This window comes from Elephantulus edwardii, unplaced genomic scaffold, assembly GCF_000299155.1.
Source record: "Elephantulus edwardii isolate Elephantulus edwardi_28Jun2011 unplaced genomic scaffold, EleEdw1.0 scaffold00132, whole genome shotgun sequence".
NCBI classification, from domain to species: domain Eukaryota; kingdom Metazoa; phylum Chordata; class Mammalia; order Macroscelidea; family Macroscelididae; genus Elephantulus; species Elephantulus edwardii.
In genome coordinates, this window is record NW_006399882.1 from 8,821,561 (window position 1) to 8,847,880 (window position 26,320).

At 47.7% G+C, this 26,320-nt stretch overlaps 1 protein-coding gene across 1 annotated transcript in view; it reads right to left on the reverse strand.

The window, feature by feature from the left end:
• Positions 1 to 26,320, reverse strand: part of ABCA3 (ATP-binding cassette, sub-family A (ABC1), member 3) — a 55,096-nt gene that overhangs the window by 18,256 nt on the left and 10,520 nt on the right. The window contains exons 3-12 of the mRNA XM_006893885.1: positions 21,617 to 21,744; positions 19,740 to 19,905; positions 11,615 to 11,874; positions 8,073 to 8,189; positions 7,796 to 7,916; positions 6,064 to 6,237; positions 4,630 to 4,811; positions 2,349 to 2,492; positions 1,670 to 1,799; positions 787 to 941 (exon numbers count right to left, since the gene is read on the reverse strand). Of these exons, the coding sequence (XP_006893947.1) occupies positions 787 to 941; positions 1,670 to 1,799; positions 2,349 to 2,492; positions 4,630 to 4,811; positions 6,064 to 6,237; positions 7,796 to 7,916; positions 8,073 to 8,189; positions 11,615 to 11,874; positions 19,740 to 19,905; positions 21,617 to 21,744 (1,577 nt within the window). The remainder of the gene's footprint in view (positions 1 to 786; positions 942 to 1,669; positions 1,800 to 2,348; positions 2,493 to 4,629; positions 4,812 to 6,063; positions 6,238 to 7,795; positions 7,917 to 8,072; positions 8,190 to 11,614; positions 11,875 to 19,739; positions 19,906 to 21,616; positions 21,745 to 26,320) is intronic.

The window sequence follows — 26,320 nt, forward strand, 5'->3', positions numbered from 1 at the left end:
GCGTATGGATATTATCCTGTCACTCACAATGTTGTACTTCAAGACGGATCTAGAAATTACTTTTTTAACTATGAAAGCAACTCCATTTTTCCTCGCCTTTTCATCTCCAGAGTAATATATATATGATTGTCTGACTCAAAATGCCCCATGCTGGTCCATCTCATCTCTCCAATGCCTAATATGTCAATATTTATGCGTTCCATTTCTTTCTTAACAATGTCTAATTTTCCTGCCACCAGAGCTCCTTAAAATATAGCACTCCTTACAGTAACCAATCATATAAGGTCAAGAGTAGCATTTGTCCAAGGATAAGGGCAAGAAGGGGCAGGGCAGAGGATAAATGTAAATGAGAATCACAGGGAGGAAATGGGAAGAGTGCTGAATCACAGGGAGGAAATGGGAAGAGCTGCTACACTGTGGGCATTGTAATGAATGTTACTAAACAAAATGCATTTGAATGGTTGAATGGAAAACCAATTTGCCTTGTAAACTTTCACTCAAATAATAACTTAAAAGGATAGAGGGGGGAAATTCCAAAGTACATGCAGTAGCATCTTAAAAAAATTATACCTATTATGACTAAGTGGGATTTATCCCAGGAACGCAAGTGTTATTCAGCGTATGAAGAGTAGTTAGTATTAACAGACTACACGGTGTGGAGGTTTGCAGGGCATTTTAGGGGAGGCTGAGAGTGCACATGATGCCTCAGAAAGTCTACAGTATAAGCAACAGAACAACAGCTGAACGGTACCTGGTGAAGAACCTGAACCCCCCTCCCCAGCTCACCTGGGCATAGAAGTACAGGTGTTCTGCCACTGTCAGGTCGTCAAATAAGACATCATGCTGGGGGCACAGGCCCAGGCTCTTCCGGATCTGAGCCATGTCCTGTGAAATCTCATACCCACTGATGTACGCTCGTCCACTTGTAGGGGGGAAGAGACCTAGGGACAAAAAGAGAATGCTGAAGTTCAAATCTGGTCTGAAAGGGCTGTGGTCATGTTGGTCTGTGGCCTCCACTGGGTGCTGGCGACCTCCACTCCTGGCATGAGGCCTGCATCTGGGGTTAGCAGAAGGCACGCTCTCAGCCCAGCTTGGGCATGAGGTGAGGAGCCTCGCTTCTGGAGCTGTCTGGAGCCTGTCCTTGCTGCATCTCGGCTGGCTGCTGAGGGGCTTACAGACAAAGAGGGGCCAGTGGGGCAGGCTCCATGCCCAGGGCAGGCTCTGTGGGAATACGGGCTCTGTGCTGGTCTGGGTGATGTGGTCAGTGTGGTGTGGACCAGCTTGTGTGTGACCTAAGGTTCTACCTGGCCCATTGGTTCTACCTGGCATTTAAGGGGCCAAGGGGTGGTGATCTAGCTGGAGGGTGCTACCAGGTGGGAGAGCACAGCTCTCCTTCCCAGAGTCCCCAGGCCACAGAGACCCTGGAGACCACCACAGAGGAAACCGTGGCCATAATGGAGAGGTGGCCTGTGGATGTCTGCAAGCACAGGGAAGGCAGGGGGACTGGGCTGAGAGCAGGGACAGGGAAGCAGTATCCCAGTGCCAGGATCATCCGTGAGTATGGAAGGGATGGGTTCTCTGTCACATCAGATTCCCTGTGAGCACAGGCTGTGGCAGTGGTCCCTCTGTAAGCACAGACAGGGCAGTGTTTTCCCAGCACCTGACTCACCTGTGAGCATAGACAAGGTGGTGGTCTTCCCGGCTCCATTGTGGCCCAGCAGGACTGTGATCTGCCCCTCATACAAGTTCAGGTTCAGGTCCCTCACGGCTGCCTTCCCCTTATCTCCAACTTTGAATACCTGTGGGAAGCCCATCTCACTGGACTCCTCCCTCTGTGCTCCATGCCTCACTCTTGGACCCTCCTTCTCTCCCCACACAGACCAGTGTCCAGGTGGTGTGGGCTGGCCGGGCCAGGCTTGGTGAAGGGTGCACGATTCCTCCCTCTGCACTCTGTGCTCCATGCCTCTCCCTTGGATCCTCCTTCCCTCCCCACACAGCCCAGCATTCAGGTGGTGAGAGCTGGGCCAGGCTGGGCTGGATGAAGGGCGCTGGGTGTGTGCCAGCGCTGCTTTGGGCTGCCCCTCTGTGCTCTAAGCCTCCCTCCATGTCTGCAGGAGGTCAGAGGCCATGGGACCACAGGTGGTACCCAGCAATTAGCAGTGACTGGAAAGCTGTAGGGAGCAGAGTCAGCCAAAGAGAGGTGTGTCTGGAGTCTGGGGTGTAGGTGCTGGGTTATCTGTCTCCAGAGGGAGTTTGGAGAGCAGAAGGACCCTCTCCAGCTTGGGGTGCACTCCCCAGGGCCAGGGCCTTGGTCCTAGCCCCTGTCTGTCTTTCCTGGTGGGCGGTACCTTCGACAAATGCTTGATCTTGATCCCGGTCACCAGGTCTTCGGGCTCGGTCTCAAAGAACTCTGATCGGAGGGCTTTCTCTGGGTCTTCATCTTCGTCCTCCTTCCCCAGGAGGGTCCTCGGGCTCCCGCACCAGTATGAAGGCTACAATGGAACAAGACGGGGGTCTAAACTGCCATTTCATATCTGTTTAGCTGGCTGGGGATCCCCCAAACGGTGACGAGCTGGAGTCCTGAGCAGATGAAGAGCGTGGCCTTGGAGCTGTGAGGCTGAGTTCCTGCTCGGCTCCCTGCCCCTGCTGCTTCGTGGGGAGCTCAAGGCCCAGGGGCCCGTCAGTCCTTGCTGCTGTAACAGTGAGACCTCAAGTGGATGGCTTCAACAAACACAGACATTCTCTCACAGGCCTTATAAGGGGCTTGAAGTCACAATTCAGGGTACTAATCTTCTTCTTGTTGTTAAGTGCCGTTTAGTTGCCTGTGACTCATAGCAACCCTGTGGACAACAGCCCTAAATCCTGCTCTATCCTGTGCCAATCTTATTGTCTCTGACACACCTACCCTGATTGCCCCAGTCACTGAATCAATCCATCTCATCAAGGATCTTCCTCTCCTTTGCTGTCCTTTTACCCTCCCAAGCATGATGGTCCTCTCCAAGGACTGGTCCCTCCTTGCAACATGTCCAAAGTATGTCAGACAAAGCTTCAGAATCCTTGCCTTCAAGGAGCAGCCTGGTTTCACCCTCTCCAGGACAAACCTGTTTGTTCTCTTAGAAGTCCATGGTATATTCAATACTCTTTTCCAGCACCACAGCTCAAAGGCATTAATTCTCCTTCTGTCATCCCTAGTCATTGTCTGGCTCTCTGATGCATAGCAAGTAATGGCAAAGACCATGGTCTGTATCAGGTGCACCTTAGTCTTCAGACTGACATCATTGCTATTCAGTAGGGAAAGGGTTTTCCTGTCAGCTGTAGGGGAAGGTCCTTGTCTCATCTTAGCATCTGTGGGCCTAGCGCTCCTGGGAGACCTCCATGTTTCTTGGCACCAACCTTCCCCCGAGTCTAGGAGGTTCTCAGCTCAGCTTCCCTGGGTCCAAAGGACATAACCTGCTCCTAGCTATTCTTTTTTGGCACCACTGAAATGCCCCCTTCTCTGTGTGATTCCTATATTTCTTATAAGATAAAGGGGTGAAGTCACACCCCGAGGAAACCTCCCTTTCTCCACATCAGGGCTGTGACCTCAATAAGGGTGCTGTATCCTATACAAAACCCCTTCCATCTGACTGGCTGATATTTGATTATGTCATGGGAGGCATCGTGTGATGATGGGATGATATCATTACACTGGCTGCCTCATCTCATCGCACTTTCCCGTCTCCTGTCACTTGGGAAACATCTGGCTGGGTTTTCTAATTACAGAAGACATGCACTCATTATCAAGTCAGTGAGTGCACAGCGCAGCCCAACGTCCAGAGGACACAGTGGCACTTTGCTGTGACCCTCTTGCTTCTGGGGAGTTGATTCCAACTCCTGACACCCACCTGTGACAGTAGGACTGTCCCCCCCCCCCAGGGCTTCCCAGGCAGTCGTCTATGGGAGCTGCATGCAAGGCCTTTCTCTGGTGTGTTTGCTGGACAGGCTGCTCTAGGAGCCAGTTCTCTCCTGTCCGGCTGTCTGCCCGCACTTTGTGGTGTTTGTGGCTTACTAGTCAGTGCAGCTCCTCCAAGGGCAGGAGTGTGTGTGCTCCCCCTGCTCCCAGGGCATCCCTCCTAGAGTGGCTGGACAGGGCAGGTGTGTATGTCCTCCTCCTGTCCCTAGGGCACCTCTTGCTGGGGTGGCTGGACAGGGCAGGTGTGTATGTCCTCCTCCTGTCCCTAGGGCACCTCTTGCTGGGGTGGCTGGACAAGGCAGGTGTGTATGTCCTCCTCCTGTCCATAAGGCACCTCTTGCCAGGGTGGCTGGACAGGGCAGGGGTGTGTGTCCTCCCCTGCCCCCACAATGCCCCTCCCTGAGGTGGATGGACAGGGAGAATGAGTTCTTCCAGGATGTGGCGGAGGGGCAAGCTCCTTTGGCCTCTCTCATCATTGTCACCATTCACATATGACGTGAATGAGGGTGTTAAGACAGCCTACTTCGCTTTCTAGAGGTGATGAGCCATCACCATAGGGCCCCTGGAGGGATCCACTCCCTGGGCTGTCTGTGCCAGGCTTGTGTAGCCCCAAGAGTGAGTTCTGGCACCCACACCCCTGGGTTGTCAATGGGAAGAGCTATGACATCAGAACTCACCAAAATGAAGAAGTACCAGGGCTGGGGCACACCAAACTGGCCTGGGCAGACAGCCTCCATGTACCAGGCCACCAGGCCGTAGAGGACAGCGTCCAGCAGCAGCATGCCTAGCACCTGCCCGAAGGAGAAGTCGTCGTCCACGTTGACTGGACTCAGGAGGTCGTGCCACTGCAGGCCTGTGCCTGGAAGACAAGTGGGAGGTGGTAGCATGAGGCCCGGCCCCAGATGGTGCTCACGAGTGCAGCACACAGGGACTCCACCACCAGGCAGCCAGCAGCTCACCCATTTGACTTCCTAACAAGCTTCCATGTTTCAAGTCTTATGTAATTTGGGTAAAAGTTTCCAGAACAAACTAGTTTTCTGCTCTATGATTCATACACATGTGTTGTGACTCTTTTGCCATCTCCACTATGGAACAACACTTTCCCTTCCTTCTCCCTATGTTTCTCATTTCCATCCATCCTTTCCCCTTCTTTCTTCCTGCCTTCTGGGCTTTCTCCCTGGGTAAATACTGTTCTTTTGATCACAGATGGTTGGCTGTCATAAGGAATGTGTTCCTCCCTGGTTTTACAGATCACCTTATGTTGTCAGGAAGCGTTGAGTCAGAACTGACTCAGATCTGACCCTCCCCAGGTGCTTTCAGAGGTTGTAAATGCAATAGAGGAGGAGACTGCACAGCATCCTCCCACGGAGCAGCGGGTGGATTCTAACCAGGCTGATCTGAACTGCATGCCTCTGGGTCGGCAGCACAGGGCGTTGGAGAGGAGGCAGAGAACAGGGCTGGGGCTGGGCCTCAGTGATCCGGAGGCAGGTGGAACAGCTTCTATGCCATTTCCAAGGCTTACAATGCCTGTGCCAGCAGGTGGTCTCCTCTTCCTCCCGGGAGGGGCTAGTGGGCTCAAACTGTCAACCTTTTTGTTTAGTAGCTGAGCTCTTAACCACTCTGCCAGCAGCATCCCTCAAATACATGTCAGCACCCACAACCACACACTCAACTTGGAGGACAGCTGACTCTGGACCAAAGTGTGCTGAATAGAACTCTTTCGTTGCAAAATGAAGTATTTCAGACATAACTCTTGTGACTCAGCTTTCAGTAAAATGAAAGGCAATGTGAACAATGTCACCAGGGAGAAACTCATTCCTGAGAACAATCAACCAGACGAGATCAAAAGGGCTGCGCTGATCCAGAAGGAAGCTCAGATGGTTGAAGTGGGTCAGGCAGAGGGTGAATGGAAACTAGAGTCACAGGGAGGAAGCAGGAAGGGTGAAGTTACACTGTAGGTACTGTAACTAGTGTTATAAAACGTATAGGGACGGCCAATGGAAAAGCAAATGCCTCTCATTTTCACACAGATCACAATAAAAAGTTAAGAATAAGCAAGAGTGCACAAGTTAAAGAAACAAAACAGTGGTAATCAAGAGGAAAGCATTCACCTTTGGCTTCAAATTTCCCTATGAGCTGGGCGCCCATGGCCATGGCCACGTTGGAGAGGAGGCAGGAGAAGAGCTTCTGGCTGAGGGTCATCCAATTGTAACGAGGCGCCACGAAGAAGTACGGGATGTAGGTGAAGAAGTAGAGAAATCCGCCGATGGCTGCCGCCATGTTGGCTGCAGGTGGACAGAGGGGTCAGTGGGGGAGCCCAGGCTCTGTCTGTGATACAGAGGGCCACCCTTGGACGACCTGCCCTGAGCCTTCTAGTGTCATGAGGCACCAGTACCAATGACAGAGAGAGGGGCTCCAGGCTCAGCCCCAGCCCTTTTCCCCTCATGCCCAGCTGGGGCTTCACCATTTTCCCAGTGTTGGGGACCCCTTTGCTGTATGTCCAACTGCCTCTCTGACATTGCTCATCTGATGTTGCTAACCCTGAACTCCTGAGTTCCCTGCTTCATGACCTGTATCTCTCCTGGCCTGCTAGACCTTGCATGTTCATTTGGTCATTTGACAAAACCCCTGGCCCTGAGCACTGATTTTGTGCCATGCACTGTTCCAGGAGAGAGGGAGACAGGGGGGCACAGGACGACCCACCCTCAGGACTGTCTAATCTAGTGACGGGACAGTCAGTCGGGTGTGGAGTGGCCTGGAAGCATGGTGGTGACCAGGAGGATGAGACATCAGCCAGTCCTGCCTCCATTCTTCTCTATTCCTTCAGCTCAAATTCTAAGAGTTTTTCTACTTCCATGTTCTCTAACCCCTAGTGATTAGTTAAGACTGTATCCCCTTGAAGATATGGCACTGGCTGCTACACAAAAGGTTGGTGCTTTGAACCCACCAGCTGCTTCATGTGGGAAAGATCTGCTGTGTAAAGTTTGCAGCTTGCAAACTCTCTAGGGCAGCTCTGCTCCATCCTGCAGGGTTGCTGAGAGCTGGAACTGGCTTGATGGTAGTGGATTTGGTTTTTGGTAGCACTATATGTTGAATCCTAACTCCTGTGACCCATGGGTGTGGAAGAGGGCCTTGGAAAGTGTTAAGAGTCAGCCCATGCCCTGGTGGTACAGTGGTTAAACACTTGGCTATGGATGGAAAGGCTGACCGTCTGACCGCACCAACGGCTCAGTGGCAACCCTCTGCTGGATTTCTCAGCCTGTGAATCTTCGAGAGGAGAATGCCTCATCGTTCTTCAGGTTGGCTGGTGGATTTGATCCACTGACCTCTTGGTCAGCAGCCCAACATACAACACAAATGTCACTGGGGTCCTTCCTGAAAAGATGATGGCCTATGAAGCCCCGTGGTACAGTTCTACTCTGTCACTCATATCACTATGCATCAGAACAGACATGAATGGCACCTCACACACATCACACTAGAGCAGACTGGGTGCTGAACCAATATGACCAGAGTCCACATGAAAGACGGGGCCCAGAGGGGAGAGAGTTGTGTGATGGCAGAGGTGGCGACTGGAGGGATGTGGCTACAAGCCCAGGACACCAAGACCACAGGAGCGGGAGAAACAAGGCAGGATCCTCCCTCACGCCTCCTCCCTGAATTCAGACATGCACTCCAGACATGAGGGTCAACTCCTGCCATCCTCAGCAGACACTTGGTCTGTTGCGTGCGGACTTCCTTGGTCACACACAGTTCACGTGGGGCGGCCCCGTTTTCTCGACCAAGAGTGCTGGAGGGCGGGGTGGGGTGGGGTGGTGGTGGTGGTGGAGGGAGACGACTGACCTTTGCTGAAGAAAGTGCTGACCATGAAGCTGAAGGAGATGGAGGCGGCGGCGAAGCACAGCAGGAAAACCAGCACCAGGGACGGGTCGCTGTTGGTGAGCACCGCCACGTTCTTCTTCACCTGCGGACAACGGGCAGGTCAGCTGCCGCGGAGGGACCAGGGGGCCACGTGGAGGAGCCAGGGGAGGGAGCCGAGGGAGCCCCCCGCCCCAGCTCTCTGCAGACACTGCCCCCTCAGGCGTGGCCCACACCCCCAGAGGCGGAGCCGGACACTTGCCCTGATGCAGAGGAGCAGGGTCATGAAGGCACTGGCGACGAGCAGCAGCAGGAAGGAGACGAGGAACCAGGCGGTCCAGTGCAGCCAGCGGCTCAGCCCCATCATGCACATGTGCTCCTGGGAGACGGGCACAGGGACTCAGCCGTGTGTCCAGACACATGCACATAACCGTGCTGGGTGGAGACCACAGAGAAATCCCCCGACCCCACAAATCCAACAGCTACAGGAGGAGTAAGGGGGGAATGCAGCCCCCCTTAATCCCACTGCAGCTCTGGACTGATGTAAAAAGGGGAGGTTTCCCCGGGTTCTGGCCAATGCCATCTTGTATTTCACCAAAGGGAAGCAAAGTGAGCCAAGAGGGGGTCCTCGGTACCACCAGAGAAAGACTCGCCAGGAGGGGGTGTGACCTTCTGGGCTTGAGTCCCTGCATTAGGAAGTCCTTGACGCGGAGGAAGGGAAGACACATGGCGTCCCCCAACGAACAGCCACAGGTGTGGAAGGAAACAACCTTCCCCCAGACTCGATAGACAGACGGACTTCTGGTCCCCTAAACCATGAGAGAATACACTGCTGCTTGGTAAAAAATCCATCCACTGTGGTATCTGTTATATCAGCACTAGAGAACTAAGACAGCGTGCCTGTCACAGCTCACAGGAGTTCCTGCATTCACTGCCCACAGTGTCTGTGTGATCACACAGGGGCAGGGACAGTGGGCCAGTCAGGCGTGATGCCTCTGCCAGGCTGGATTGGGGGGCACCCTGGTGGGACTGTCTGTCAGTCCCAGCAAACTGCCCACATAGCACCAGCCGGGTGGAGGAGAACCTTCAGGGCCGCCTTGCTCTGAGCTCACAGCGTGATGTTCCTACAGCGGAGCCTTGCTAGAACATTCTTGTTGGTGTCTGTTGGGAATACGTGCCAAAGATGTTATTTAACTCCTTAAAGAATAAAGGGAGCTGAATCAGCCTCTGCCCCTGGTGGCTCTTCCTCCCTGTCAAATAGGACAATTTACAGGCCTATAAAATGAACGGTAACGCTGGGGAGGCACTGGCTCGACTCCTCGGAACAATCAGTTGTACCAGATTGCACACACAGACTCAAGTTTGGATGGTTACCAAGGATTAGAAGGAAGAAGCAAGTCCAAAATCTCTGTAGATGTTCATTGAAATTAATAATAATAAAAAAAGAACAAGAAGCAGGGAGAAAAGTTAATAAACAGATTAACTGCATGAAGGGAAAGGCAATATAAGGGGCTGATCAGGCACTGTAATTAATTAGCTAATCAACTGTAATTAATGTTACAAAACAAAAGGTTTATGATTAAATGAAAAACCAGTATGAATTGTAAACTTTCATGCAAAAAACCCCAAAACAAAACAAAAGAGCAGCATTTGCCCAGGGAGAAAGCAAAGAAGGAATGAAGAGGCAAAAGTAAAGAGTGCATGGAAATGGGGACACCAGAAAGACATGGGCAAGGTGCCCCTACACTGTGGGACTGCAGCAGGAGAATGTGGGCAGGGTGCCCTTACACTGCGGGGATACAGCAGGAGGACGTGGGCAGGGTGCCCCTACACTCTGGGGCTGCAGTGTCAGGAAACAGAATGTGTACAAATGGTTGAATGAAAAATCAACTGGGTCTGTAAAAGTTCCACCCAAGTAATAAAAATGTCTTCAAAAGATGAGGGAACGAGTATGATGTTAGAGGACCTAGAGGGCCTGGATGGATATGAGCATGGTGTCAAAGCACTGGTCTGCTAACTAAAAGGTGAGCAGTTTGAATCCACTAACAGCTCTGAGGGAGGAAGATGGGCGGTCTCCTCTTGTAAAGACTTGGAGTTTCTACTGCTGTTAGTCAGAGCAGTTTGGTCTAGGTTTGGGATAGAAACAGAGAATAAGGAATTCCTGAAAGACACATTGTGCGCAGACTAGGGAACAATCTAGCCAAGAACCACTTGTGTTCTCCCTGACACACACAGCTGGTTTGCCTTTAATTTCTTGATCAGGAATCATTTTCACTGGCTGATTTCTACAACTCAGTGGGTTGTAAAAGAGTTCAATGGAGCCCTGGTAGTACAATGGTTAAGCTGCTAACAGCAAGGCTGGTGGTTCAATGGAGCCCTGGTAGTACAATGGTTCAGCTGCTAACAGCAAGGCTGGTGGTTCAAATCCACCCAGGTGGTGCTGCCAATGGAGAAAATACTGGTGGTCTACTCTCATGAAGATTAAAACCCTGGTGGTCTACTCTCATGAAGATTAGACTTGGAAAAGCCAATGCATAGCCACCAATGGGTCCTGACTCACAGGGACTCTGGAGAGAGGAGAGCTGCGCTGTGGGGGCTCCAAGGCTGTAAGTCTTCAAAGAAACACTTCTTTGTCTTCCTCCTAATGAGCAGTTGGTGGGTTTCAACCACTGATCTTCTGATTAGCAGTCTAATGCCACCAGGGATCCTCCTAGAATCAAACTGCACTGTCACTGTGTCAAGGAGCCTGTTCGAATCCACCAGCAGGTCTCTGGGGGAAAGAAGAGCTATCTCCTTCTGTAAAGATTTACAGCTGTGGACGCTTGATGGTGGGTCATCATGAGCCGGATTTGACTTGGTTTGGTTTTAGTTTTTGGCTACTGAGTTAATTGTGACTCACAGCAACCCTGCAAGGCAGAGCAGAACTGCCCCATAGAGTTTCCTAGGCGGTAAATATTCACAGAAGCAGATGGCTACATCTTCCCCCCCCCCCCCCCCGGAGTGGCTGGTGTGTTTGAACCACTGATCTTTTGGTTAGGTGACAAATACGGAACCACTGTGCTAAAGATGGCAGTTCTAACCTGTCACCTGGGGTTGCTGTGCGAGAGAATCAACTCGCTGGTTTCAACAAGAAGAACAACAACAGCTTAAAAATGAGGAAGGGAGAAGTCTGGAAGACAGTGTGACAGTGCAGGCCTCGTGTTGCTGTGGCTCTGAGTCTAATGCCTTGTAAATCTGTACGTTTGTTTTGTAAATTCTAACTTCTAGGATGTTAATGATGTCTGTTGCATGATGATGGCATCCCCATGGTGAGATCGGAGATGTGAGCAAGCCTGGTCTGATAGGAGGTTAGGTGGCATGCAGGACCCTCTCTCTGGTGGCAGTCTGATCAGGTGTAAGTGGAGTCTTCTCTGGGGTGTGGTCTGCACTGATTATCAATATGGACTCTTCAACACAACTAGTGTTCTTCTGATCTGGGTTCCACATCTAGTTTGCTAGCTCTGGTTCTTTTGGACTTGAACAGCCTTACCTGCTGGCATAGGAATGGTCAGCCTCTGAAATCAGCAGACTGCTGCCTTGCCTATTGGCCTTGGACTCATCAGCTTCCTCAGGTCTGACCCACAAACCTAGGATTTGTAGTCTCTACAAACAATGAGCCACTTCTTTGAGGGAAATCTCAATCTCCACACACACACACACACACACACACACACACACACACACACACACACACACGGCTTTGCTTCTCTGGAGAATCCAACTTAAGATGGAGAGCTTGCTGGAGGTGCAGCAGGGTTATGTTACCTTAAGTTTTTGCTCCTTCTCCCGCACGACAGCCCGGATGATGCTGAGTGAGGTGTAGGTGAAGCTCAGCATGAGCAGCAGGGGGAGCTGATACTGGATGGCGACGAGGAAGGGATCAGAGATGAATGGTGGGAAGGGGAACCGCTTGGCTACCACGGTGATCTTCTCCAACAGCTGGTGTGCGGAGGCATTGGTGTGGTAGCGCATGATGGCTCTGTCCACGGCATGCTGCACGGCCAGGAAGCCTTCTCGGATATACCCTGCATGGGAAAGCAAGGACATTCTTCCTGAAAGATCACATGGCAGAGTGCTGTTTGCTCAAAAAGCTGCATGGACCCCAGACTCCTGGAGAAAGGGACTCGTGAGGCACCAGGGTAACTTCTCTGAATGCCAGTCCTGTGACTGTAGGTGACATTCCTGGATGTTTAGTGGCTCTGGGGGAGGCAGGTAAAAGCACTGCAGGCAGATGCAGTGAAAGCGAATGAGAAGAGTGGCAGTGCTCTCAGGAACACGCCGCTGTGCTGGGGCAGTTATGCAATACCACCTTGGAAGACTCTGCTGTCTTAAACCAGTTTAATGAAATTATTTTCAAAGATATAATAATAATAATAACAACAATAATAATAACCACCACTACCACCAAGCTAGAAATACACTCCAGAAGAAAAGAAGAGTAAGAGATTGGTTCTGCCATGTAAGAGTCCTGTTGACGTGGTCTGTGATGTACTGGGCTGTGAACAGAAGGGTTAGTGGTTTCAATCCACCAGCAGCTCTGCAGGAGAAGGGCAAGGCAATCTCTTCCCAGAGAGTTACAGCCTCAGAGGGACACTGTGAATGGGAATAGACCCGGTGGCAGTGGGTTTCTGGCTCAGTGGTTCATACCCATCAATCACTCAAAGGGGAGATGCAGCTGTCTGATTATGGGAAGAGTACAGTTGTCTGATGGGAAGAGTGAAGCCTTTGGAACTCTATGGGGTGGTTCTACTCTGTCCTGGAGGGTCAAGATGAGTCAGAATCAACTTGATGGCCCCAGTTGGGCTTTTGTTTTGGTCCCCCACCCCAGTTTTGGTACCACATTAGGCCCCGTCAAGTAATCCAAGATAAAGATAATTTCCCTATTCTAATGTCTGCTGATCACATCCTTGTTCTTAGTGGTCACTGATTTGGTTTCAACTCACACTGACCCCACATATGACAGAATGGAAGCCGGCACATCCCTCACCATCCTTCTAGTCTCTGCTGTGTTTAAGCCACTGTTGCGGCCTCTGTATCCATCCAGCTCACCACGGCCTTCCTAGTCTTTGCTGACCCTCTACTTTACCAAGCATGATGTCCTTCTACAGGGACTAGCCTCTCCTGGTCACATGCTCAAAGTATGTGTTATCATCCTGGCTTCTCAGGAGCATGCTGGCTGCATTTCTTCCAAGACAGATTTGTTTATTCCTCGATACCTACTGAATAAACAAATTGCATTGCAATGGGTCAATACTCCTAACCAACAACCAAAGACATCAATTCTTTAGTCTTCCTCATTGATTGTCCAGCTGTCACATGTACGTGAAGCAACTGAAAATATCACAGCTTGGGTCAGGTGAACCTCAGTCTTTAAAGTGACATCTTTGTCTTTTAACACATGAAAGAGATCTTTGAAAAAAGTTGTCCAGTGCTATATGCCATCTGATTCCTTGATGCTAGGTTGTAGCCTGCGGATTCAAGGAAATCCTTGACAATTTCAATCTTTACTCCATTTGTCATGATGTTGCGTATGGTTCAGTTGTAAGGATTTTTTTCTTTTTTTTTTGAGCACTAAGAAGTATTTATTGTCTGCCAATCACACATTCTACAAGAATCATTGATAAATTACCCTTACAACAGTATCTTTTATCGCTATTAAACAAAGAGATGAGTTTACATATGCAGATGAAAAATCAGTGCCTGAACAAAAACCAGACTACTTTTGTTCAACAACATACAATGAGAAGATATAAAATCTCAAATGGCAATTTGGACACAGAAAGGATTTTAAGGCTTTTTAAATGCTTCTTCTCATCTCACATGTATCTTCTTCATACATAGCATCAGGTGTTCGTGTGCTCAAGTTTATAAACTCACAAGTACTAAATAAACATCATAGGTACTAAATGAACCTCTATAATTTATGTTCTGAATCATTCTTAATACATGCCGATACTACAAAGACTAAAAAATTGAAATAGAAACAGGATACAAGGTATAGAAATGAGGAAAATTATCTAAGAGTGACTACTTAAATCAATACTAAATCTAGGCTGTTCTAAGCACAGAGTCTTCTCTGTGAAGACTACTCCCCAAATTCTGCTTGCTCGAGTGCATCTTCTTCCACCATCTGTCTACTCTTGAGCCATCTTACAAAGTCCTGATACTCTTCTTGAGCTGGATTGACACCTCCTATATCAAACTGACCTTCATCTCCTCTCCCAAACAGATGATAGCCAGCTGCTGCTACACTGGCACCTGAGAGGGAAGATTCCTCAGTGCTTCTAGTCTCTGTATCCCTTCTAGATTGTTCTGTATTTTCCACCACCAGGTCCTCATCATCTGTTCTACCCCTGGTGGTGGGTATGTTTGAGTTGTCTGAGCTGACAGCTAATTCCATTTGGGAAGTGTCACGGTTAACAAGGTCTCTGCAGGTATTCACTGGACTGTTACTTGCAGTTAAAACCGTGTTACCTCTCTTTGTTTGCAGTGAGACACATGCCTCATAGGCGAAATACCCAGTAAATAACTGGAATTGATTCATTCTACCAAGTGTTGTCTTGATGATGGGAGTCATAACCCCCCCAGAGCAAGATAGATAGTTTTCCCATTTTCCACTTTTTGTGTAATGGTAAAAATGGCATTTACAGTCCCTCCGAATAGTATTACCTCATTAGAGTCAAGCATCTTATCAAGCACATTTCCATCTAAAAAATCTCTCAGTACCTTCCAGACTTTAGGGCCAATTATGTATTCAGTCCCTCGTGTAACTTCACAAATCTCACTCATGCCAAAGTTGGCATATATCAGAGTTTTCTCTACTAGCTTCATGATACCACTTACGAAATCAGTAGTCATTGTCTCAAAGAAGGATTGGGCAAAGGCACTGTATAAAGCCATGTCCTTAGAGAGTAAATAAATTCTAAGGCTGGAATAAGCATAGAAGCTCAAGAAGTATTTTGCACACTCCAAGATATCATCGTGAAAGCAGCGCACTCTTCTCCTCTTAAAGATTTCATAGGACCTTTGCTTAAAGTTGAACTTTACCACTGGAGCACTGCCATTGTTGCTCACATTTTGTGCCCCCATTTGGAGGTCTTCATGTGGGAATTTTCCATCAAAGACAGCATTCTGGATGTTTAGGACAGAGCCATCAAAGCTACTACCAGTCATGTGGAACATCATTAAGTGTTTCTCTTTTTGAAAGCTAATGGTTTTGTGTACACCTTTGGCCATGGCTTCCACAGTGGAATCATAAATGGCTCTCAAGGTATTAAAGTCAGGTATGTCCCCTGTATTCTGGAGAGTCTGACTCTGTATAGCCCTTAAAAAGTGTGGGACATTCACTACTGTATTTTCTGTCCCTCCTCCTAAAAAGTCTTCAGAAAACATTTTCAACTTGCTTGTCAATATGAATGAACATTCCTCAGAGAATATGACTCTACTTCCTTTATAGTGTATGCAAACTTTGGGTCTCTTCTGTTCATAAATCACTTTTAAAGGCCAGTGATCAATGACTGCCTTAACTACAGCATAATTAAATGTGAAATTAATCAACCTCTTGACATCTTGCATGTTAGCCACATTGATGAGGTATTCCCTCTTTGTCATAACTACATAGTCATGAGTGGGACCGTTACATTGGTAAATGGCAACAACATGGATGCCACCAGACTGGGTGGTCCCCGCAGGTGACACCATTCCCGTTTTAACACCTTTGCCACGGCCTTTGGAGTACATCTTTATGTTGATATATCAACTTTCGCTTTTGTCTTGAGGAGTTCTCAAAACCGTTTGATATATTAACTTGAGCTCTGTTCAGCACCAACCAGTCGTCCTAAGTCCTGATGGTAGGAAACCCTAGTTCCCCAAAGTAACTGTGTCACCAGAGTGCCTTCCACTTCACAGTTAGAGATGAGGCTCCTTAGGCTCAGGAGATGAGGACGGTACACGAAGGTAACCGGGCTCAGACCCCCAAAATGGAGGAAAGCAGGATTTTTTTTCTTTATGATGAAGTGTAATCCACGCTGAAGACTGCAGTCTTTGACCCTCATCATTACGTGCTTCAAGCTTTCTCCATTATCAGCAAGCAAGATCGTCATCTGCATATTGCAGGTTATTAACGAATTTCCTTTCAATCCTGAAGTCTCTTTTTTTCATATACTCCAGCTTCTCTGATTATTTCCTTGCAAAACAGACTGAATATAAAAGGTACAACCCTGACACATTTCTTTCCAGACTTTAAGTCATGCAGTACACCTTTGTTCTGTTTGAATGGCTGCATCTTCGTCCATGTATAGGTTCTGCATGAGCCCAGTGGAGTGTTCTGGAATTTTTAATGTTTTTTTTTAAAAAAATTTCTACTCTTATCAATCTTATAAAAAACGTATCATAATTCACACAGTCAGATGCCTTTGTTGCTATTGTCAGGTGCTAGTGAGTCGAGTACGGCTTCAGCAACCCTATGAACAAAAGATAAAACCAGTCCTGTCCTGCGCCATCCTCACACTTCCTGACACACAAGAGCCCACTGCAGCAGACACCTATCAATGTACCTGATTGAGGGTCTTCCTCTCCTTCGCCAACCCTCCACCCTTCCCAACATCATGTCCCTCTCCAAGGAATAGCACTTCCCAGCATTATGTCCAAAGTATGTGAGGTGAAGCCTCATGATTCTTGCCTCCAAAGAGCACTCTTTCTGCACCATCTCCAAACAGACTTATTTTTTTTTGTTCTCTTGGCTGTCCATGGGATGTTCAGTGCTCTACTCCAACACCACAGCTGAAAGGCATCAATTCTTTTTCTGTCATCCTTATTTACTGTCCAGGTCTTGGATGCATAGGTAGTAATCGGAAAGACCATGGCCTGAATCAGACGTACCGTAGTCCTCAAACTGACATCTTCAATCATTTGGAAAGGTCCCTCATTTCTCTTCAATAATTTGGAAAGGTCCCTAACTGCAGATTTCCCCAGGGCTTATTTCCCCAGTAGTTATTTCCTGACTGCTCATACCAAGGGTGTTAATTGTGGATCCAAGTAAGATGAAGCTGTTGACAGTTTTAATCTCCTCTCCATCCATCATGACACTGCATATTGGTCCAGTGGTAAGAATCTTTGTTTTCTTGACACTGAGACACAATCCATACTGAAGGCTACATTCCTTGATCTTCTGCAACAAGTGCTTCAAATCCTCCTCACTTTCAGCAAGCAAGGTTGTGTCATCCTCATAACACAGGTTATTGATGAGTCCCCCTCCAATCTTGATGCCACAGTCCTCTTCACAGAGTCCAGCTTCTTGGATAATTTGCTAAGCATATAGATTGAACATGTATGGAGACAGAATACATCCCTGATGCACTCCCTTCCCAATTCCAAACCATGCAGTGCGCCCCTGCTCCATTTGCACATCAGCCTCCTGGTGCAGGTAGAGGTTCCTCATGAGCACAATCAAGTGCTCTGGGATTCCCATTCTTCTCAATGTCAGCCACAACCTGTCATGATCCACACAGTCAAACGCCTTTGCATAGTCAATAAAGCACAGATAGACATTCTTCTGGCATTTCTTACTTTCAGCCCAGGATCCATCCTACATTAGCAATGATATCCCTGGTTCCATGGCCTCTTCTAAATCCTGCTTGAACTTCTGGCAGTTCCCTATCTATGTGCTGTTCCAGCTGTTTTTGAATGATTTCAGCAGTATTTTTCTAGCATGAGATCCTAATGATATTGTTCGATAATTTCCATATTCAGTTGGATCACCTTTCTTGGGAACAGGAACAAACATAGACCTCTTCCAATTCATTGGCCACAGAGCCTCCAAATTTGTCCTCCAAATTTCCTGGCATAGACTGGTGAGTGCATCCAAGGCTGCATCTGATAACTGAAACAAGTCTATTGGTATCCCATCGATTCCTGGGGCCTCGTTTTTTTTTTTAAATTTTTTTTTATTTGCCAAAGCCTTCAATGCAGTGTCCACTTCCTCTTTCATTACCATTGGCTCCTGTTCATATGGCACTTCCTGAAATTTTTCAGTGTCAATCAAGTCTTTCTGCTACAGTGACTCTGTATTCTCTCCATTTTCTTTTGATGCTTTCTGGGTCATTTTATACATTGCCCATAGCATTTTTCAACACTTGCGACACGAGCCCTAAATTTATTTTTCAGTTCTTTCAGTTTGAGAACTGCAGAGTGAGTTCTTTCCTTTTTATTTTCCAATTCCAGCTCTCTGCACATTCCGTTATAATACTTCACTTTGTCCTCCCGAGATGCTCTTTGAAACTGTCTGTTCAGCTCTTTTGCTTTGATATGTTTTCCTTTAGATTTGGCTTCCTGACATTCCAGTGCCATCTTTAGAGTCTCTTCTGACATCCATTTCAATTTTTTTCTTTCGTCTCTGTTTTTGTAATGAACTTTGGCTTTCTTCATGGAAGACATCCTTGATATCATCCCACAACTCATCTGGTCTTCTATCATTGGTGTTCGATGCCTCAAACCTATTCTTAAGATGATCATGAAATTCCAATGGAATTGATTCAAGATCATATCTTGGGTGAACTGTTTGGACATTTCTAAATTGTGTTAGCAATCAAGTGTAAGCTGATCTCAGATGCCTTTACAAAGACAGTAAAACAAAGTAAACATCTTTCTGATATTCATTTTCTGCTTTCAATCCAGATCCATCTGATATCAACAATGATATCAGATCAACAATATCTCTCATTCCATATCCTTTTCTGAATCCAACTTGAACTTCAGGCAGTTTCCTACTGATGTGCTGTTGTTGTGTGCCGTTGAGTCAGAACGGAGCCACAGCTGACCTTCCAGTGGGTTTTCAGAGGAAAACCCCACACAGAGGCAACTGCCCATCCTTCTCCCGCAGAGCACCTGGTGGATTTGAACAGTGAGCCTTTGTGGTTATAGTGCAGCTTCTTAACACTAGGCCACCAGAGCTCCCTATTGATGTGCTACTACAACCATTTTACAATTATTCTCAGCAAAATTTTACTTGTATGTAATGTTAATGATATTTGATAATTTCCACATTCTTTGGGTCATCTTTTTAATTTTTTTTAAAATAGCACAGATGTGGATCTCTTCATGCAAGTTAGCTAGATAGCTTCCAAATTTCTTGGCATAGACTCACGAGCATGTCCAGGCCTGTATCTCTTTGTTCAAATCGCAATTGGTATCCTGTCAATTGTTGGAGTCTCTTTTTTCCCCAAGGGCAAGCTGCTGGCACAGTCCACAGGGGGCTGCTCTGCCAATCCAAAAGTGGTGCCTTTCTGGTGGTTCAAATACACCAGCTGCTCCTTGGGAGAAAGATGGGCAACTCCTGTGTAATTTACAGCCTGAGTTGGTTCCAACTCTACAACCTTCAGGATTTCTTAACAAATGTCTTCACAAGGTCACCGTTTGTCACACTGTGGTGGCTTGGGTGTTGCTGTGATGCTGGGAGTTCTGTCACTGGAATTTCAAATACAAGCAGGGTAACTGGTGGTGGACAGGCTGTCAAGGAACTTCCAGACAAAGATAGACTAGGAAGAAGGTCACGGCAAACCATCTGGTAAAAAGTGGTTGTTGCGAACCTTATAAGCAGGTGCTGGGAGGCTGTATAATGCAGCCTCAGGAATCAAACCTTCAGGGTGGAAGGTACTCAAGATATAACTAGAGAAGAGCTGCCACCTCAGAACACAGCACACACAGCTGAGCTCCCCCAACACCTGCACTCAGAGCTCACGGCTCACACTCCTGAGTTCCACTGACACTTGCATTCAGAGCTCACCGTTCACGTACCTGAGCCCCTCCACCCACAGCTGAGCCCAGACCTCACGGCATTGTACCTGCACCACAGGTGAGCATCAGGTGGCTGACCCCATGGCCCATGTCTTACCGGGTTCTCCACCGTCAGGCGATGCAGGTTCCCGGGGGCCTGGGTTTGGGAAGAGCGGGAAGAGGGAGGTGGTGTGCCAGCCCTCAGCCTCCTTGAGGAAAAAGGAGCCCGCCTTGGTCCACATGTAGTTTCTCCGCGTGTAGCTGAAGCGCAGGTGGTACCTCACCTATGGGAACAGAGCGGGACCAGCGTAAGGCCCTCCCTCACACTCTCCCTCCAGGCCCCACAAAAGCTTGGAAATCAGTGCTGGGCCAGGCATGGGGAGCCCCATGGGGGCATTTCTAGGGTGCTCTTAGCAGCCCCTCATCATTTCCCAGTGTGAGCTCTGTGTGAGGTGGGCCCTCAAAACCACTGCTCTGAGGCCCACGGAGGCTGTCAGAAGAGCCCAGTGGTGAAGTGCATTACGTCTGGGAGGCCACGTGATGTTCCAGAAGTAGAAAACTTTTCTTCTTCCTTTTTTAAAAAATGTTTCTTGTTTGCTTTATTTATTTATTTTTGTATATGTGTATGTGTGTGTGTGTGTGTGTGTACCGTCAAATCAGATCTGACTGGTACAGGAGGAGATTGTTTCTCCTTCTCCAGCAGAGCATCTGGTGGATACGACATCTCTGGTACCGCAGTGCAGCTTCTTGCCACTAGGCCACCAGAGCTTGCCAACTTTTCTTCTTGTTGTTGTTAACTCAAAACAAAACTCAAACGCATTGCTGTCAAGCTAGAATGATTCACGGCTGACCTTCAGAGAGCGTTCTGGGAGGCTGTAAATCGCAGGAGCGGAGACTGCCTGTCTTTCTCCTGCAGAGCAGCTGGTGGGTTTGAACCACCAGACTGGCAGGCACCACCTTTGGGTTAGCAGTGCACCTAGTTACAGACCACACCCTGACCAAGCCATCAGACTTAGCGCTGCTGGCCTAGACGTAAGAAGCTGTGCTGCTACCCCTAAGGCATGTGGTTCAAATCCACCAGTTGCTCTGCAGGAGAAGGATGTGCAGTCTCTTTTCGTGTGATTTACTGCCTCAGAAAACCTGCTTGACAGTCAGCTATGGGTCGGCTCCAGCTCCACGGCACACCACAGGCCATGAGTGCTCCTTGTTAATGCATGACTGAAATTCCAAGTCCAAGCACCTGCTCCTCGACCTCTGTACATCTGGCCCTGTGCATGGTGGCCTGCACATGGCACCTCCTCTTCCAGAACGGAGGGCTCCTCAGGCACACACTACAAACCCCAAACCACACTCCTTGCTGCTGATTCCATCTGGACTCATGGGCCCCTCGATGCTGTCCAGAGGCTGTGCATCTTTACAGAAGGAGACTTAGTGCCTAGGCTTTCCCTGTGGACAGCTGGTGGATTCGAACCACTCACCTCTCAGTCAGTGGTATACTGCTGTGGTCTTTAGTTACCCTTACAAGCCTGGAAGTGAACTCACTCCTATCATTCAACTTTCAGTCAAACAAGGGGCAGACCTAGAAGGTGATCAGTAATGCCAAGGAGGAACACTCAAGTTTGACCAGCCAACCGTTTGAGATCATGTCTGTCCAGGGAGCAAGTCCAGAGTGCAGGAAGCGATAGGACAGCAGGAGGAATGGAAACGGGAAGCACAAGGCAGAAAGGGGAAGAGTGCTGCTCCACAGTAGGGCCTGCAGTCGATGCTACACCACAGACTGAGCATTGTGTGAACTGTGGAGCAGAGAGCCAATTTGTTCTATAAACTTTTATAACAGTGAAAAGAAAGGTGACCCTAGATCTAGAGGGGAGAGTCCAGGTCTTCACTGGGGCAGAAGTTTCTGGAAAAGTAGCAGCTTGTATAGGTCAAATCCACTGATGGGGGAGGATGCGAGGGCCCGGTGGCCAGTCAGTGCAGCGATACGGGGGTTCTCACCGCCAGGGGCAGGGGGTCCTTGCTGTGGTTGAACGTGTGTTCAAAGACAAGGGCGGCCAGGACGTTGGATGAGCGGTTGTCATACTTGATGTAATCCTCAAAGTCCTTCTCGGAGGGAAAGCCTCGGACTGTGGAGAGAACATACGGCAAAGATGGGACCTCCGAGATAGGCCTTTGGGTCAGACGGTAAACCCCTGGGTTTCCCAGCTGTGGGCTGTCGCTCCCAGCTCATGCAACACCTCACAGTGTCATCCAGAGAACCAGCTGGTGCAGGACGTAGATCCCCAGACCTTTCCTCCTGGTCTATCTCAGTTAGAAAGCATCGCTGAAACCTGTTGCGCATCCTCGTGACACACACACCTCTACTGACTGACAAGTGGTGACTGTACATGAGGCGCAGTGGCTGGCACTGAACTGGGGCCTCTGCCTGGCCTCAAGAATCCCACCTCAAGCCACTGTTGCCCCAACAGATGCTTCTGCCATCAGTTCCTGATTTCTGGGGACCCAGGGAGAATTATGGTCTTTGTGGAGCAGGAGCTCTGGTGGTGTGGTGGATTAACTGAAAGGGAGCTGGTTCAAACCCACCAAAGATTCCAGGCCCAGAAGCTCCCAGGGCAGAGCCACTCTGTCCTACAAGGGCTACTGGAGTCGGGATGGACTCTATGACAGTGGAGGGACATTTTACTGTGGGGTTTTTTTTGTTTAAGCTTTGTGGCAAAGAATCCTGGTGGTGCAGTGGTCAGGCCCTCAGCTGCTAATCCAAAGGTTGGCAGTTCAAAAGTTCCAGTTGCCCTGAGGGGAAAGTCATGGCCATCTGCGTCTGTAAACACCACTCTGCTCGGTGGTGCAGTATGTGGGCAGCTGTGCTGCTAACCACAGGGGGCTGCCGCTCTGGCAGTTCAGATTCACCAGCTGTTTCATGGAAAAGGATGGGTACTCTCCTCCCTTGCAATTCACAGCCCCTGAAAAACCACGAGAGGGTTGGCTCTGACTCAATGGTACACACAATGACAATAACAATAACAATTTTTACAGAAGCAGATTTTCAGGATTTTCTTCTGACAGCCTTGAGATAAGTTCATTCTCTCTCTCTCACCGCCATCGAGTCAGAACCAAATCACAGCCAACCCTCCTGCGGGTTTTCAGCGGTTGTGAATCGCAGGGGAGGAGACTGCCAGCTGGCTGCAAATGCTTGTACTATTTGGGCTTCTTGAAGTTTTCCTAGGGTTTTGTGACCCTTTCCTAAGACTCAAAGGGGCTTCCATTTTCAGCAGGGAGACAGACAACAGAAGCTGGTGAAACGGCTCCATCTGTGTTAGGCAGACAGTGATTCCTTCCTTCCCTCGAGGGTGGAAGGTGGAAGGGCGGCTTTGGCAGCCACCAGGTATCCTACAACCCAAAGTCCTCCTCTCAGCAAGGGCCCCCTGGGCTCCACAGCTGGAGCCCCTGGGCTCCAGGCAGGTACCCCCGAGGCTCCACAGCTGGGGCTCCACAGCTGTGCCCAGCCTCACCACCTCGTAACCTCAATGCCATGCTTGTAACGTCCAGCGGACATTCTGGAGGATCATGCCGTATCTTGCTTTGACCATGGCCACCGAGAAGGAGGGCCCAGCACTTCACTCAAGTGTTTGCCAAATGGACTTAAACAACCCACTGCAAGTGTTGCCAAAATTAAAGGTTAATGGGGGGAAAGACATTATTTTTTTATGCTGAGGGGAAATTTCACCATTGTTAGGTCCATTCTAACTCACAGTAACCCTGGACAGAACAGAACAGGATAGAACAGAACTGCCTGACACGATTAATAAGGCTGTGAATCTTTACAGGAACAAACTGCCTCATCTTTCTCATCTTTCAGCAGCCAAGAAGCTGCTGGAGGATTTGAATTGCCTGCTTTGGGGCTAATCACTTGACCACCAGGGCACTTTTACTGAAAGGAAAGATCTAGAAAAAATGACTAGCATACATAAGCCAGAAGTTTCCCTTAACAGCCTGGCTTTCTTTCTTTTTTTTTTAAAGGAGTCCTAGTGGTACAGTTCATTATGTGTTGTGCTGTTAATCAAAAGGTTGGTGGTTCAAGTCCATCAGCTGTGGGCAGTTTCCTCCTGTCATGAGTTACAGCTTGGAAACCCGAGAGAGTTGGAATAATCTTGACAGCAGTAGATTATCTGTAGTCAAGTCCTCCTTTAAAATACAATTTTATTTTAATTTTTTAGTGCATACTTCTTTTTAAAATTATGATTCATTTTAATGAAAGTTTACAGAGACTTTGGATTTACATTCATTCATTGTTTCACTTTTCTCCCTGCCCACCCCTTCCCCCCAGTTTGCTCTTCTCTTTGAAAAGTAAAATTCTTTCATTGTTATACAATCCCTCTCCCCAAGTCCGCTACGCAGCCTTTGTTCTGGACTCCTGTCATGACAATAATACCTAATCGCATATCCCTTTTAAACAGTTCTCTCCCTCATCTCTTTCAATGCAGTATACATAACTTATCCCATCTTTCTCAGTCTCCCCCCAACCCCGATGTCAGTCCTGTTTTACAACAGTGGCACTATGCAATATTGGTCCTTTTGTGACTGAGATATTTCACTCAGCATAGTGTCTTTCAGGGTCACCCATTTTATATACTATTTCATGAGTTCCTTGTTTTTCAAAGCAGCATCATATTCCATTGTGTGAATATACCACAGCTTCCCAATCCATTCATTTGTTTATGGGCACTTAGGTTGTTTCCAACTCTTTGCTATTGTGAACAAAGCTGCAATAAACATGAGTGTGCATATATCTGCTTGGGTGGTGGTTATGGTTTCTTTGGGGTATATCCCCAGTAGTGGAACTGCTGGGTCAAAGGGTATTCTATTTGCAACTTTTTTAGAAAGCACCATACAGCCTTCCAGAGTGGTTGCACTAGTTTACACTGCCACCAACAGTGAATAAGGGTTCCAGTTTCTCTGAAACCTTGCCAGCATTTGTTTGCTGTTCTGTTAAATTTTGTTATTCTTACTGGGGTGAGATGATATCTCATAGTTGTTTTGATTTGCATCTGTCTTAGAGCTAGGGATTTTGAACATTTCTTCATGTGTTTGTGTGCCATCTGAATGTCTTTGGTGAAGTGCCTGTTCATATTCTGTGCCCATTTTTCAATTGGATTGTTTACCTTTATCTTGTTGTGGTGCTCTAGTATTTAATAAATTCTCTTGTCTGACATGTCATTACCAAACACTTTTTCCCAGTCTGTGGCTTTCCTTTTTACCCTGGTGGAGAAGTTTTTGGATGTGATAGGGATTTGATTATTAGAAGGTCCTGTTCATCATTCATCTCTTTTATATTCTCCTGGTTGTAGATTTTTCAGGATGATTGGAAGACTGTTTATGTTGTGGATTAGGACTTCTAGAGTTATTCCAAGCTTTTCTTTAGTGAAGTTTATAGTTCTTGGTTTTAGTTCTAAATCCATGATCCACTTTGAGTTGGTTTTTGTGTATGGAGTGAGGTATGGATCTTCCCTGAGTTTTCTGCTGATAGTTTCCAATTTTGCCAACACCATTTGTTAAAAAGACTGTAGTTTCCTCACTTAAATGATTTCAACTCCTTGTCAAAAATCACTTGACCATGGGTAGATGGGCTGATTTCTGAATTCTCAATTCTATTCCATTGAACTATGTGTCTGTCACTGATCATACTATTTTGACCACCACGGCAGTGTAGTAGAATTTGAAATCAGGGAGTGAGATGCCTTTTTTAAAGGAGTGTTTTGCTTATTTGAGGCTTCTTTTCATTCCAAATTAAACCTGAAATTGCCTTTTCCGTCTCATTGAAGAATGGGATTGGTATTTGTATTGGGATTGCACTGAATGTGTTAAGTGCCTTCGGTTGTATTGTCATTTTCACAATATTAAGTCTTCCTATGCAAGAGCAAGGAATTTTCTTCCATTTATCCAGTTCATTTTTTGTTTCTTGTAATAATGTTTTATAATTTTCTTTGAATAGACCCTTTGTGCTTCTGGTTAGATTTACTCCCAAGTATCTAATCTTGTGATTAGCTATTGTGAAGGGTATTATTTTTTTAGCTCCAGCTCTGTATTGTCTTTGTCACTGTAGAGAATTTCAACTGATTTTTGTATGTTGATCTTGTATCCTGACACTTTGCTGAATTGGTCAACTATGTCCAGTAGTTTTCTTGCTAAGTATTTAGGGCTTTCTAAGTATATTATCATATCTTCTGCACAGAGAGATAATTTTACATCTTCTTTGCAAATTTGGATACCTCTTATTTCCTTCTCTTGTGTTATTGCTATCAATAAGATTTCCAATACAATATTGAATAAGAGCATATTGTGGGTATCCTTTCCTAGTTTCTGTTCTTAAAGGGAATGCTTTTAATCCCTCTCCACGGAGAAAATTGTTGGCTCTCAGGTTTGTGTATATACTATTTACTATGTTGAAGAAATTCCGCTCTAGTCCTATTTTGTTGGGTGTTTTAATCAGGAAAGGGTGTTGGATTTTGTCAAAGGCCTTTTCTGCATCAATTGATAGGATCATGTGGTTCTTGTTCTTTGCTCTGTTCATGTTGTTGTTTGTTGTTATGTGCCGTCGAGTCGTTTCCGACTCATAGCGACCCTATGCACAACAGCCCTAAACCCTGCTCTGTCCTGCGCCAAACGCACCGCCTCTGACACACCCATCCCGATTACCCCAGTCAC